This window comes from Saccopteryx bilineata, chromosome 2, assembly GCF_036850765.1.
Source record: "Saccopteryx bilineata isolate mSacBil1 chromosome 2, mSacBil1_pri_phased_curated, whole genome shotgun sequence".
NCBI lineage: Eukaryota > Metazoa > Chordata > Mammalia > Chiroptera > Emballonuridae > Saccopteryx > Saccopteryx bilineata.
Window position 1 is genome coordinate 348,205,313 of NC_089491.1, and position 15,639 is coordinate 348,220,951.

The window sequence follows — 15,639 nt, forward strand, 5'->3', positions numbered from 1 at the left end:
TGTGGTGGTCTGAAACCAAACCTGCATTATCTCTGAGGTGTGCCTGTACTCAGTATTTGAAGTTAGAAGTATTTGCTCTTCTTGTCTTGGTGTATCAGCCTGTTGCTGAAATGCTCCTGGTTAATAAACAATGTTGAGAAGGTAAGACTAAACTATGATATGGCTGTGTAAATATCACTTTTTCTCATTTGGGAGCCGCTGAGTGTTTCATTTGCTGTAAGGATACTGTTAATTCAGTGCTAGTCTGGCTATTTTGAACCTTAGCTTTAAATCCTCTGAGATGTCCCAGGATGAAAGAGCAGATCAGCAAGCAAAGTTTCACTGGAAACTGATTTCAAAGTGTTCATACATGATTCTTGATTTCTCTTTTTCTTAAAAATGTAGGCTGCTAACCTTTTATGTTTAAGCATTGGTAGCAGTACTAGTGGATTTATAAAAATATCCTCTTGGGAATTCCATACAATTCAGAGAAGAGACTTGAACTCGAGGTTTTTTTCTTTTGTTTAAATCTTGTGCCCCAAAATGCTAACAGCAGAAGACTGGTGCTGCCTATCCAATTGACCAAAGCACTGAGCTAAGGTGAACCTGAAGGGTCCATTACTGCAAAGAGAGGGAAGGAAAAAGGACATTTCCTAAACACTTTGTACTATGTACTACTCTAGGTATTATACTAACTACATGACTTCACTTAATTCTCAACAACTTTAGGAATTATTATCCCTTTTATGTACATAAGAAAACGGTTTCAGAAACATGTAACTTTCCAAAGGTCACAGTTCCTAGAAGAGGTAAGATATATATGCAGGGATATTATCTGACTCAAAAGTTCATGTTCTTTCTACCAGTCTGTTTCTTTAAGTTTCCCTCTGAGAAAAAATACCAGGAAATCTGCCTGGCTTGGTATCGTCACCAGAATCTGGAACTAATTTTCTAATGAATCAGCATGAAGTAGGCTGAGTAGCATGCCCACAAGTGCAGTTATTTCTAATAAGGCTGGAGGAAGAACACGCCAGGAGAGTAATAAAACCTCAGCACGACCAGAGAAGTTTAGTCTCTCTGATGAGTCACGGTGAAAGGCATAGTCAAATATGGCTTATTTTCTTTTTGAGCCAGAATAAGCTCTGCATTTGCAAGCTATGTTGTTGGTGTCTTCTCTGTTTCCAGGAAATTAGAAATATACTTGCTTTTGAAAATACCAACTTTATACAAGGAATAATTCTTTAACTGTGGTAGTTTGGAGTAGTAGAGAGCATATGCCCCTTAGGATACTAGAGCTCCAGATTCTACCCAAGAGAATGGGAAACAGTTTTATATTCAGTCTGGTTTGCTGAGCTGAGAAAGTCGTAAGTCAAGGTCAAGCTCATCAGGAAGAGTGCTGGGGGAAATTGGTGCTGTCTGCCAGGGCTGAAGGACGGGAGTGGTGGCACATACAGTATATTTGCCATCCCTCTTCTCATCCCTTCTTTCTAAAGGCCTCTATAGTACAATGGAAATAACGACACTTTATTTATCTAAAGGTAAAGCAGCTAGACTAGCTGATTGCTTCAGTTGGTTACTAGTCTTTTTCACCTATGAGATTACATTTCCCACTGTGAATCTTAGCGCTGGCTGGGCTTTAATGGGATTAGTTATTGGTGACTTTAACAATGATATGGGCTTTAAAGGGCAATCACAATTTTAAAATGATTCTGGCTCTAAGTCAAAGAGATGAATAACATATAAACTTTTCTTCATATCTGAAGAACACTGAGGAAGTCTGTTAAATGACTAAATTAATTATAGCCTGGGATCACCAGTGTGACCAGAGACATTTAGGAAAATACAGGAATGTATGGGCGCATTTTTCACCTCTATGCAGATTTTGAATCTCAAGGAAATAACATTGTGAGAAATTAATCTCATTATAGCCTTGTCTTGAGAAGAAACAGATATTTCCATTATGTGAAATATTCAATGGAGAATATTTCTCATTGCTTTCAATATCCATACTCCATGAAATAAAATACAAAATAGGCTCAGAAGTGCTTATTACAAATCTGTGGCTTACCTGGGATCACAGAGAAATTTGGTTTTCTCTCCTTCTTCTCTCCAGATAAGCCATTCTCGAAAAGAAGGATGTACAAACATACGAGTCATGTCTCTGCGCTTGATTAGAAACATGGAGAGGTTCTCCATTCTCTGCTGAAAGTCCTCCCATTCTAGTGTGCCTTCAATGCTACCAGCATTGATGGCCTGGAAGATATGTTCATCAGTCAGTGGGTGGAGAGAGGCCACTGCCACATTCAGGAGAGGCATCACCCGGTCAAAGGAAGACTGGGTTGGGAACTTCATATTGCACTGGAGTAAATAAACCTCAGAGAGTGAAACAGGAACTACTTTGTAGCTAGAGCTCTTTAACACTAGATAGCCTTTTTCTATGAGGTCAAATGTGAGTTTCAGGTATAGATAGGACCCTTGACTGAGGGTCTTGAGATGAGAACTGAGTTTGCCAAATGTAGTATTGTCCATTTTGCCATTAAGTGAAATGTTATTCTGGATCTCTGAGCTGCTGTGTATCCGGTGCAGGATGTAAGCCTGCAGGTCCTGGTCTATGGCTTCATTCTCTTCTAGTCGATCCAAAAATATTCTATGGAAAGGCAGCAGCTTGGTAATTTCCTAAAAACAGATGGAGAGAGATAGAGAGAAAGACCTTCAGTTTCCCCTAACTTTTATGATAAACTATGGGGTCCAAAAATTTATTCTGAACTTCTGAGTGGCTAAAGAAAAGAAGAAAACATAACCAAGTATTAGTATGCATGGATAAAACAAATTATATAGTAGCACAGGAGGAACATTCTTTCTAATACTGAGACTTAAGATAATTTTTTATGGTTCTTTATAAAAGATACTTTAGGAGTGATTTAATTGGTCAATATGGTAAATAACACTCCTAAAATAAATAGAAAATAGAGTGCCACATAACCTTTTTGTTGTAATATTTCTCAGCGTAAACCATGGCATAATGTCAAAGTAAGAGAAATGCCTAAGGACTCAAAGAATGCCATATAAAAATGTGGCTTTCTAACCCTCCAAATAAAATGAGGCATTTTAATGTAGCCCTTCTGAAATGACTTAGCCCAGCCCTGGCCGGTTGGCTCAGCGGTAGAGCATTGGCCTGGCGTGCGGGGGACCCAGGTTCGATTCCCGGCCAGGGCACATAGGAGAAGCGCCCATTTGCTTCTCCACCCCCGCCCCCTCCTTCCTCTCTGTCTCTCTCTTCCCCTCCCGCAGCCGAGGCTCCATTGGAGCAAAAGATGGCCCGGGCGCTGGGGATGGCTCCTTGGCCTCTGCCCCAGGCGCTAGAGTGGCTCTGGTCGCGGAATAGCGACCCCCGGAGGGGCAGAGCATCGCCCCCTGGTGGGCAGAGCATTGCCCCTGGTGGGCGTTCCGGGTGGATCCCGGTCGGGCGCATGTGGGAGTCTGTCTGACTGTCTCTCCCCGTTTCCAGCTTCAGAAAAATACAAAAAAAAAAAAAAATGAAATGACTTAGCCCAAAGGAAAACTTCTAATAGTGGAAAGCATGGTACCTTGGTGATCAGCTTAGACATCATATTGGGGAAAGGTGCCATATATGGCTTTGTGGTGACTCATGCTCTGGATTCCATCTTATCTGTTTACAGACTTTGTTCCTCTAAGTGTCCACTCTCTTTTCTGCTATCAATTTCTTCTCTTCCACTGGACTGCACAGACAAATGACCCCAAAATTCCTCCCTCTGTTCCCATTTTTAGTAAAATTTCACATAAATGTTTTTGCTTTAATTCTTGTTTGTCTCTAATTCTTCCCTTCCCATTCTCTCCTCCATCTTTTGCAATCAGATTTCAACACCATCACTTCACTGAAATGGTTTTGTGAAGGTTATCAATAACCTTCACCTTGCCAAATCTAGTAACTAAGGTGCAGTTCTCATCTTCCTCAGCCTCTCAGCAGTGTGTGACACGAGATCACACTTTTCTCCTTGAGTCATTACTGCAGCTGCCTCCCATAGCAAGTTCCCCTAGTATTCCTCTTAGCACACTGGCTACTCCTACCCAGGCTTTTCTGCTGGCCCCTCTTTCATTTCTCAGTCCCCCTGGGCTCAGATCTCCATTCTTTTTACCTAGCTACTTGTTCCCTAGAACAGGTAATATTGTTCTGTGGTTCTAAATATTATCTATATGCAGATAATGCCTAACTTTATATTTCAGCTTAATCATCTCCCCTGGGCATTCATCTTTTATGCCTACTAAACAGTTATACCTGGGTGCTTCACAAACAAACTTAAAAGTGACCAAATCAGAACTGCTGAATTCTGTCCCTCTCCACAAAACCTTCCCATGTCAGTAAATTGTATTACGACCAAACTGTGGGAGATATCTGTGCCCTTTCTCCTTTCCAGCATTTGCCCAGTTACTCACCAAAACCCCATGATTCATTCACGAATCTTCTCTCTTGCTTGCACCCATATTCAACCTATCATCAAGTCCTTTAGATTCTCCTTCAAAATTCTGTCCAAACATGCCCACTTCACAGGGTCTCCACCATCACCGCTTTGGTCTAAGCCACCATCACCTTCTACCTGCACTTCTGCTTCTATTCTTGATCCCCTACATTTTATTATCTACATAGCCAGCAGCCAAAGAAATCTCTTAAAAAGGTAAATCAGATCTCATCACTTTACAAGGCTCCTTGAAAAGGCCTTTCCTATCTGCCCTCTCCAAAGTGACTATCACTCCCATTTTCCCTTTATGCCTATATTTCTAATATATATTTATTTTTTCTCTTACTTATTCTTTGTGTTCTTCACTAGAATATAAGCTTTATGAGGGCAGGAAAACTGTCTTTGTTCATTGTTGCATCCTTAGTTCCTAGAAAGTGCCTGACACACCTGAAGAACTTAAGAAATGTTTGTGGAAATAATGATCAATATGAGGGCTCATTTTTTAGATCTATAAATTATTTCATTGTCAGAGTTGAATGAAAATAATTTTTAAAAATTCTTGATTAAAGTGAAAGAAGTATCAGAGAAGTTTGTAAAGACAAAGAAATTTCAACTTTGTAGATTAATATGTATGTCTCCTGTTCGTTGGCACAGCTGAAAGATTAAAGTCATCTGCTCACCAAGTTATACCTAAAATGTCTTTTGAGATTGCACAAGGCATTCTATAAAAATATAAATGAGGATAACATCTCCTAAACATATATTTAGTGAAATTAGTCAGAGATTGTGTTCCTGGAAGTTTCTTTTATTTATCCTTCATTTTTAACAATCAAGCTACTGACTGATAATGGTAGATTACATAATTTTTATTTGTAAAGATGCATTTATGTTGATTCATCCATATCCTTTAATTCAAATTACTTTGAGATTAAAAACAAACATCTGCAAGGTGGTGGCCAGGTTCAGAAGTATAGTTTTTGGTCACAGAAGGCATAAAGCTACTTGGTTAATATATAAGAATAATACTAAGTGCCTGGAGGGCGGAAAGGAGGGAAGCTAACACTATTTTCTGTATATTAGCAATTGTTATGAGGGAGTTGCACCAAATACAGTAAGTCCTCAATTAACTCTGTCAATAGGTTCTGTGATTTTAAGTGAAACAACATATAATGAAATCAATTTTACCAATGGCTAATTGATTTAAATAAGAATTAAGTTCTGATGACATCTCATCAGTGTTACAGCTAAACAACATTGAACGAAATGTTATTTGAGGATCTGCTATAGTGGGATAGGTGTATAATATGTGAGATTTTAATGTTCATCAGAAAGATAAGATTGTTAGGGGAAAAAAAAGAACATTGAGAAACCCTGTTCTAAACCAAGTGTGAATATGTAAAGAATGGGAGATACTAACTTAGCTACAATGAGAATGGCAGAGAAGGTGGGGTCATTTATCCTCACACCATCTGTCTTTACAGGCTCAGTTTCATATTCCTAGTTCACTGTCCAGGCCATTAAGTGAGCAGAGAAGGTAATTAAAAAAGAAATCTTATCTCCTTGTAGTAAATTTAATCTCAAACCTTAATATTGCTCATATTTCTTAGAGGAAGGCACATAGAAATCCACCATCATGCTGCAGCAAGTAGAAGCAGAGGGAAGAACTAGAAAATCAGACTGTACACTATAGGCTGAACTGACTTCAGCATGGCATTAAATGATAAAAAATAGAAAACAAAAGTCAAACAGTAAATTAGTGTGTTACGGACTCTGTACTGCTGTCTGTCCTCGGGACTAAGTCTAGAAAAACGAATACTTTCTTTTCATGCTATTTTGAAGGGCACATTATCAAAACTTATCCAGAGCAACAGAAATGGGGATCTGAGCTACGAGAGACATACACAGAGAATGTTCTCTCTAGATCAGTGGTCCCCAACCCCCGGACCGGTACCGGTCCATGGGCCATTTGGTACCGGTCCACAGAGAAAGAATAAATAACTTATATTACTTCCGTTTTATTTATATTTAAGTCTGAACGATGTTTTGTTTTTAAAAAATGACCAGATTCCTTCTGTTACATCCGTCTAAGACTCACTCTTGACGCTTGTCTCGGTCACATGATACATTTATCCGTCCCACCCTAAAGGCCAGTCCGTGAAAATATTTTCTGACATTAAACCGGTCTGTGGCCCAAAAAAGGTTGGGGACCACTGCTCTAGATCACATTTCTTACTCTCAAAATATGTTCTTGGGGAATTATTCTTGCTAGGACTCAAGGACATGGTAGAGGTTTAGTAAAACTCATCACTAAAGGAACAAGCACTCTCCAAGGGAAATAACTTATGTTCCAAAAGCAAACACATACCTGTAAACTGGTCCTAACTGTTACAATTAGTTTGAGCCAGGAAGGAAATTTTCCAATCATTTTACTCAGAAATGATACAATTGTATCCCCATAATCCGGTTTGTGAAATTCTGCTTCATTTAATCCATCAATTAAGATGATGAAATCTTCATCTGGAATTTTTCTCTCTGAGATAGAAAGAAACAAATTACTTAATAATTACCAAGTGGATAAGTGAGTTCTTTTTGGGTCTTTGATTATTTGTCTGTTAGGGAAAAAATTTTTAAAAGGGACTAAGAGCTAAGGGTACCATAATTTAATATATAGACAGAGTAATCTAGTCAGTGAATTCATTTTGTTTTCATCAGGTGTGAAAGCTTTTGTCACATATATACAAAATGTATGTATCATTATTTCCTCCATATTATCAGATGTGAGACAGTGTGAGTACTGCATTTATGAGAACCTGCACATAGTAATTCATTATTCTTATACAATACTTTAAAAAAAGGTGAAAAGAATGTGTTGATTTTTTTTCTGATAGCACTAAACTATATTCCATGTTCCCCTGGGAATTAAAAAAAAAGGGTTTAACTGGAAGTCAAAAGCAGTATACAGGACTATCTGTGAATGCACAGGGTAAAGGAAGGAATGAGGGAGCAGAGAAAAAGAATCGCAACCAACAGACAGATTTTAACTAGGCAGGTTGGATCACAATCTCTTACAGAACTAGTAACCTCCTAGACTATCCCTAAAGCAGTTTCAGTGAGACCCTTGTGTGATATTGGGTGGGGGGCAGGGCGGGAGAAGAAGTCAACTGAACGTCTACATATTTTGGTTTCACATTTGAAAATATGTAGATTTTTTGCATGATTAATAACTTTTTATTTTCCTCCTAAAGTATAAGCTTTATATAAAAGGAAATTTAATTTCAGTATCTTAGTACTATTAAGTCAGTTTTCAAATTATAAAGTTTTTTTTTTGTAATTTTTTAGCAAGAGAGAGACAAAGACAGACTGGAAGGGAGACAGATGAGAAGCATCAACTCATAGTTGCAGCACTGTTAGTTGTTCATTGATTGCTTCTCATATGTGCCTTGGGCTATAGCCAGGCCAGTGACCCTTTGCTCAAGCCAGCAATCTTGGTTTCAAGCCAGGGACATCTGGGCTCAAGCCGGCTAACATGGTGTCATGTCTATGATCCCATGCTCAAGCCAGTGACCCCGTGTTCAAGCTGGCAACCTCGGGGTTTTGAACCTGGGTTCTCAGCGTCCCAGGTCGATGCTCTATCCACTGCATAACCACCTGGTCAGGCTGAAGAGTTTTAACTATTACTTTCATCTGGTGACTTTTTAGGAAGCGAAATGAACTAGGGTTCCAGTTTTCACTATTAACAATGATTACTAATAAAATGGCATCCTATATGATGTAGTACTTAGAAAACACATTATTCCTTTCAGGATTCCAAATAATTAAGAAGAGAGAGAAGTTAGTTGGCACTAATTGACATTTACCCACACAGCTGGGGGCTCTTATGTTCTTGATTTTGAGGACCTTGGCTCTCTTAAGTGTAATTGTGTCTTTCATTACCACAGAAAATTTCCTAATTGCATTCTGCTGGGCAGATAGAGTAGCCCTATCATCCCTTGTTACTACAGTACAGTCCCCTGGTCCCACTCAGTGCTGGTGTGCTGGAGCTATCTGACTGGTTCAGGAGAGCCCGCTGCAATATTTTCATAAGGTGGTTGTTAAGCAACTGGTAGCCTAAAACTGACCAAAGTGGGAATATTTATTTACACAATGGAAACCAGCAAATGTTAAAAGCCTCCTCCTGCAGCTGGTTGTTAAAAAATTTACCAGCACACCACTGCCTCCACCTCTTCAATTCTACTTCCTTTAACTTCACCCAGGCTCCTTCATAAGAAAGCCATGATTTTCAAGTGGAGAAAAGGGCTGATGATAATATACCTGTTGAATTTTCTTTGGGAAAAACATTTCAAACACATTCTCAAGCATAACGATCAAGAACATGCTCTAAATTATGATATAGACATTTTCATGAACAAAATAATTCAATAGCTAATAAAATTAAAGTCTTATTTGCACAAATTCCCAGGAGATTATATTATTCATCCCAAGAGTAAAGTAGACAATATATCATTTCCTTTTTTTTTTTTTTTTTAAAGAAATGCAACATGGCTTCTCGGCCTTTTGACTAAGATCAAGTGTAAAAAAAGAAATACATGCCCCAGCAAAGATCATTATATTCTCAATCTTGGTTTGTTTTTTTTTGAGATTCTCTTCCTTTGAAAGAGTCACTTGGAAGTCACTTATTAATACAGGTGATATGACATGTCAAAGATATTTCATCTGTTAAATAAGGGTTGCATACTTATCAAAGACTATATTTTTTAGAATTCAGATGAATAAATGCAAAGAATTTCCAAATAATACTAATATTGCAAAACAAAGAGAACTACTCCTAAATTTCTTTTTTCTTTCCCAAATGATGAAGTTTCTCAATTATTAACTTAAAAGCTAAGACTTTAATGATCTATGCCTTTCAAATGTAACCGGCTTTGTAAGACTGCTCCTACATGTTCATTTTCAAACTTTTGTACATTATTTAAATACATACTCTAACTCAATAGCTTTTAAAAATTTACAGACAAAAATTTAAAAAATCGCTACTAACATATTTAAATGTAAGAATATTTAAAATATATACAACTATTATCACCATAATTTCACAGAAAAAATATTTTAACATTAAAAAAAGACATAATTTACTTAAACTTTACCTGCATTATATGCAAACTACATCTATATAGCCACACAAATTCTAGATTCCCTCCCTCCCTTTCTTCCTCTCTTCTTTCCTCCCTCTCTTTCTTTCCTTTCCTTTTCTTTCTTTTAAATTGAATCCATTTTGGTGACATTGGTCCATAAAACCATATAGGTTTCGCCTGACCAGGCAGTGGCGTAGTGGATAGAGCAGGGGTCCCCAAACTTTTTACACAGGGGGCCAGTTCACTGTCCCTCAGACCGTTGGAGGGCCGGACTATAAAAAAAACTATGAACAAATCCCTATGCATACTGCACATATCTTATTTTAAAGTAAAAAAAAAAAAAAAAACAGGAACAAATACAATATTTAAAATAAAGAACAAGTAAATTTAAATCAACAAACTGACCAGTATTTCAATGGGAACTATGGACCTGCTTTTGGCTAATGAGATGGTCAATGTGCTCCTTTCACTGACCACCAATGAAATAGGTGTCCCTTCCGGAAGTGCGGCGGGGCCGGATAAATGGCCTCAGGGGGCCGCATGTGGCCCGCGGGCCGTTTGGGGATCCCTGGGATAGAGCATCGGTCTGGGATGCGGAGGACCCAGGTTCAAGACTCTGAGGTTGCCAGCTTGAGCGCGGGCTCATCTGGCTTAAGCAAAAAGCTCACCAGCTTGGAACCAAGGTCGCTGGCTCAAGCAAGGGGTTACTCGGTCTGCTGAAGGCCCACGGTCAAGGCACATATGAGAGAGCAATCAATGAACAACTAAGGTGTTGCAACAAAAAACTGATGATTGATGCTTATCTCTCTCCATTCCTGTCTGTCTGTCCCTATCTATCCCTCTCTCTGACTCTCTCTCTGTCCCTGAAAAAAACAAAACCATATAGGTTTCAAGTAGGCTGTTTCTATTTTATTTTGTCATGGACTAATAAAAACCTTAAATGGATGGGTTCTTAGGAGCCATTCTTCTAGCTGACAAATCCTTGGAAAAGTTTCCTAAACCCTTTAACCCTTGTTTTTACTCCCTTGTAAAAAAAAAAAAATAATATATATATATATGTATTATTTTTATATGTATTATATATATATTATTTTTAATATATATTTTATTTTTTTATTTTTTTTTGCCAGGGATTCCCCACTGCCCTCACATGTATACTTAACAAATACTTGCCCTGGCCAGTTGGCTCAGCGGTAGAGCGTCAGCCTGGCGTGTGGGGGACCCGGGTTCGATTCCCGGCCAGGGCACATAGGAGAAGCGCCCATTTGCTTCTCCACCCCCACCCCCTCCTTCCTCTCTGTCTCTCTCTTCCCCTCCCACAACCAAGGCTCCATTGGAGCAAAGATGGCCCGGGCGCTGGGGATGGCTCCTTGGCCTCTGCCCCAGGCGCTAAAGTGGCTCTGGTCGCCGCAGAGCGATGCCCCAGAGGGGCAGAGCATCGCCCCCTGGTGGGCAGAGCCTCGCCCCTGGTGGGCGTGCCGGGTGGATCCCGGTCGGGCGCATGCGGGAGTCTGTCTGACTGTCTCTCCCCGTTTCCAGCTTCAGAAAAATACAAAAAACAAAACAAACAAACAAAAAAACCCAAATACTTGAGCTGTCTTCCTTACTAGTCACACTCTAGGACTTTAGTTAGGTATCTGAGGGAAATAAGAATTATGGAAACATCATGAGCAGAGATGGTGTTAAGTACCAAAATCAGAATTGAACCCCAGTGCATGAGATATTCTTACTAGTATATTGTACAAAAATTCTCAAAAGTGAAAAGAAGGCTCGCATCAGACAATGTTATTGCTCAGAAAAGTTATACATTGCATGTGAATTATCTTTCCTTTAGTTGTGATAACAGATTAGTATGACCTTTCATTTCATATTGGTGGCCAAGAAACTTCAATGTACAGAAAATACTTAAATATAGTTGTAGAGAAATTTCAAGACTTAAAAAGTCTAGGGTATGGAGGCCCTGGCCGGTTGGCTCAGCGGTAGAATGTCGGCCTGGCGTGCGGGGGACCCGGGTTCGATTCCCGGCCAGGGCACATAGGAGAAGCGCCCATTTGCTTCTCCACCCCCCCTTCCTCTCTGTCTCTCTCTTCCCCTCCTGCAGCCAAGGCTCCATTGGAGCAAAGATGGCCCGGGTGCTGGGGATGGCTCCTTGGCCTCTGCCCCAGGCGCTAGAATGGCTCTGGTCACGGTAGAGCAACGCCCCGGAGGGGCAGAGCATCGCCCCCTGGTGGGCAGAGCATCGCCCCTGGTGGGTGTGCCGGGTGGATCCCAGTTGGGCGCATGCGGGAGTCTGTCTGACTGTCTCTCCCCGTTTCCAGCTTCAGAAAAGAAAAAAAAAAAAAAGTCTAGGGTATGGTAAAGCTAGTAGGCAATAGAGATAGAGACAGAGATCATCAGGGTTGAGAAGAGAAGTTTTGATATTTGGGTAACCAGCATGGAGGTTGAAATAAATGAAGATGATAGCCAGGATAATGTAAAAATTATAATCACTTGTTCTTTCTTAACTCCCATATGTGCCTTGACTGGGCAAGCCCAGGGTTTTGAACCGGCGACCTCAGTATTCCAGGTCGATGCTTTTATCCACTGCGCCACCACAGGTCAGGCCATCACTTGTTCTTTCTTATGAGTATCTCCAAAACCCTCAAGAAAGGTAAACAAGTATCCCAGGAATAAACAGGATTGCTCAGAAATCTCATGCTGACTCGAATCCTTTTCTTTGGCTTCCAGGACTGACAGATCCCTGCTAAGGGGATGGGGCAGAGATGGGTAACGGAGGAGAGGGTTGTACCTAGGCCACAGCCTACCCTACAGATACCGAGGAAAAGAGGAGAAAAGGTTTAGGCATGTGAGGGAGGATTCCATTTCATTTTCCTCCAATTTGAGCTGTGCAACACGGATGCCATCTCTTTTTACATGATCTGCAGAGGAATAAAAAGCATCAAGCATAAAGATTGGGGAGGTTTCTAACCATGTGAACTCCACAACACTGAGCTGGAGCCATGGCTTCTCTGATTTATTTGAACTTCACAGAAAGGACTGGAAGCTCTACTACCTTTAGTACAAGAAAAATGCATTATATTTAGAAATAAGACTTTTTATGAAGAAAGGAGGAAGTAGTACTTCTTGTAGGAATTTTGATTTTTCAAGTAAAAATTTTTTTTAAAATTTTTTGAGGAACCACCATACTTTCTTCCATAATGGTTGTTCTAATTTGCATTCCCTCCATCAGTAAATGAGGGTTTCTTCTTTACCTTTTTTTTTTAGATTTTATTTATTCACTTTTAGAGAGGAGAGAGAAAGAGAGAGAAAGAGAGAGAGAGAGAGAGAGAGAGAGAGAGAGGCAAGAGATAGAACAGGGGGAGGAACGGGAAACATCAACTCCCATATGTGCCTTGACTAGGCAAGCCTGGGGTTTCGAACTGGTTACCTCAGCATTCCAGGTCAACACTTTAGCCACTGTGCCACCACAGGTCAGGCCTCAAGTAAAATTACTTAACAAGTCTGGGAATGGAGTTGTTTTTCTCCAGTCTGTTGCTCTATCAGTGTTCAATGATGGATACTAGATCACTCATTCCCTACAGCTTGATTCATTTTTATCTTTTAACTGTGTTCTGTAGAACATCAGCTATGGAACCTAAACTAAATAGTTTAGGCAATGTGGTAAAAAAAAAAAATAATTTCGCTCTGGCCGGATAGCTCAGTTGGTGAGAGTATCACCGCAATATGGCAAACTTGTGGTTCAATCACCGGTCAGGGCACATATAGGCACAGTTCGATGTTTCTGTCTGTCTGTCTGTCTGTCTCTCCCTTCTTGTTTCTCTAAAATCAATAAATAATTTTTAAAAAAATTTTAAAAAAGAATGAATTAAAGAAAATCATTTCTATAACATGCTCCAGGTGAACTTGTGCTCCAAAACCTCTACCTTTCACCTTCTTTGCACCTTATCTGTACCTTTGTGGAGATTCTCCAGGGGCTCCAGGACTCCCCTCCGAAAAGAGGCCATGGGGTCTTGAACACAGGACCGAAGGCTTAGCATGCTCTGTAGGTGAGGCTCTCGGAGGAGCTGCTCCCGATAGGCTGCCAGCTGAGGTGAGCGGCAGAGCAGGGCAGCAACATTATGGACGAATTCTGGCACTAGGCAGGTGTAGGCATTATCTGCTTGGCAATAGTGATAGGCAACCACCTACAAAAGAAAGAGGAGCACGCACATAGCTTTGTCAGTAGCAAGAGCAATAGCCATGGTTATTATATGCTCATTCTCTAACACGGTCTTCTTCTGTTCCCCATTCCTCAACTTTTTCAAGTAAAAATAAAAGCTGCTAACTCAGAAACTGCCTGATATATCAAAGATCAGAACTTTGATAACATATTTTTACTATAGTATATGCCAATTAATATTTATAAATACAAATGTTTTCCCTCTGCATTATAAGAAATAGGCAAGCCTAAGAATATATATAAATATATATTCATATATATATATATATATATATATGAAGAGACAGACAGGTAAGGAGATATGCAACCCTTGTGTATAGGGATGATGCTCTAACCAACTGAGCAACCCAGCCAGGGCCTCTAAGAACAAATATTTACATTCATCTCTCTAATATTTATTTAGCATGAAGTTGTATAGGAAGGAGTCTGATTTTATAACAATGCATTAGAAATAAAATAGTAAAGAAAAACCATAGATTAGCCTCAATAAACATGTTTATAAGTCATCACTTTTTAATGTTATAGTCATATAAAAAATAAAGTAATTTTTATTTAAGAATTAGGATCAAATATTTTGAGCACTTCGAGACAAGAGAATCAAAATTAGATAACAGGAAGAAGGAAAGGAGTGAAATCTTTGTTAGATGCAGGTCTTAAATTTAAAGAACTTGGAAAATGTATGAGTCTTAATATCATCCAGGGTCTGGGCTGTTTGGCTGGAACCTAAAATTTTAAGCTCTGGATTTCTGTTTGTTTGAATATGCAGAGCTTGCTCTTTACCTTGAGTGCAAGTGTAGAGGGTTATTCTAATCTAGACCATTCCTTTGGTTCAGCAGTAACCATAAAAGGGAAAGGGCGTATAAATAATGTGAAATTGGCAGAGAGATTCAGCTTGAATGTATGGAAAGCACTTGGCATGCTCATCACATAGTATGTGCATAGTTGTCCCCATCATCATCGCCTTCCTCCTTCTTCTCTTCCTCTCTATCTTCATCACTGTCAGCATCAAGATTTTATATATTCTCTTTTTCAGCCACTGCCTTTGTGCTTTGAAGGGTGCCCTAAGAGCACTCATAGATATACTATTGGAACTCCAGCTCTTCAATCATCTCTCAGAGAAGAGAGTCATCTATTAGTGTTGTTTTGAACAGACTCCTAATCTGTAGGTATGGTCATCCAAGCTCTTAACAAATGCTAGAAATGTCACTTAAAAAAGTACTTGAAATCCCTTTCATTAAGCATAAACAAACTGAACAATATAGGAAATGTTACTACACATATAAAGCTGTAGATAGGACTTGCTTGTGAGTGAAGCAATGATATCTGAGCATAATATGAAAATGGTAGACTGGTCATTACTTTGTTACCTATCTCAAATAAGGAACCCAGACAGAAATCTTGGCAGCAATTAATTTGTCCTCTCAATGAACAGTGAGTGTCAATGGTTATGTCCACATGGATACAAATCTTTACCTTATAAAAAGCAAACAGTAAACCTCTGAATCAATATGAATGTTCACCATATTTTATTTCAACTGGTTCACAGCCTAAGGCGAAACACAGCTGAGCAAATCAGCTGTTAACTTACCCTTTAAAACCTAAAGTAACGGGATAAGTTTGAACACAAAAATTCTGAAATTTAGGAAGAGGGTTCTTTCACTGCTTTCATTAAAAGTCATCTGTGCTCTTGGCTAAATGAGGTTTCATCTAGTAAAGGTTAAATAACATTGCTAAGTTACCCCTTCTATGGCTACTTTTCTTTAATTTTATATATTTCTTTGGCATTCCAAATAAAGTCTTGATTCATTTGCAGAATGATCATGCAACATCT

General features: G+C 39.4%; 1 protein-coding gene across 7 annotated transcripts in view; it reads right to left on the reverse strand.

Annotated features, from left to right (window-relative positions):
• The window catches only part of TANC2 (tetratricopeptide repeat, ankyrin repeat and coiled-coil containing 2), a 398,932-nt gene that overhangs the window by 77,000 nt on the left and 306,293 nt on the right, over nucleotides 1-15,639 (reverse strand). For all 7 annotated transcript variants that reach the window (XM_066262672.1, XM_066262671.1, XM_066262670.1 and 4 more), the window contains 3 exons: nucleotides 13,542-13,773; nucleotides 6,823-6,989; nucleotides 2,048-2,655 (listed from right to left, as the gene is read on the reverse strand). In XM_066262672.1, coding sequence (XP_066118769.1) covers nucleotides 2,048-2,655; nucleotides 6,823-6,989; nucleotides 13,542-13,773 — 1,007 coding nt within the window. The remainder of the gene's footprint in view (nucleotides 1-2,047; nucleotides 2,656-6,822; nucleotides 6,990-13,541; nucleotides 13,774-15,639) is intronic.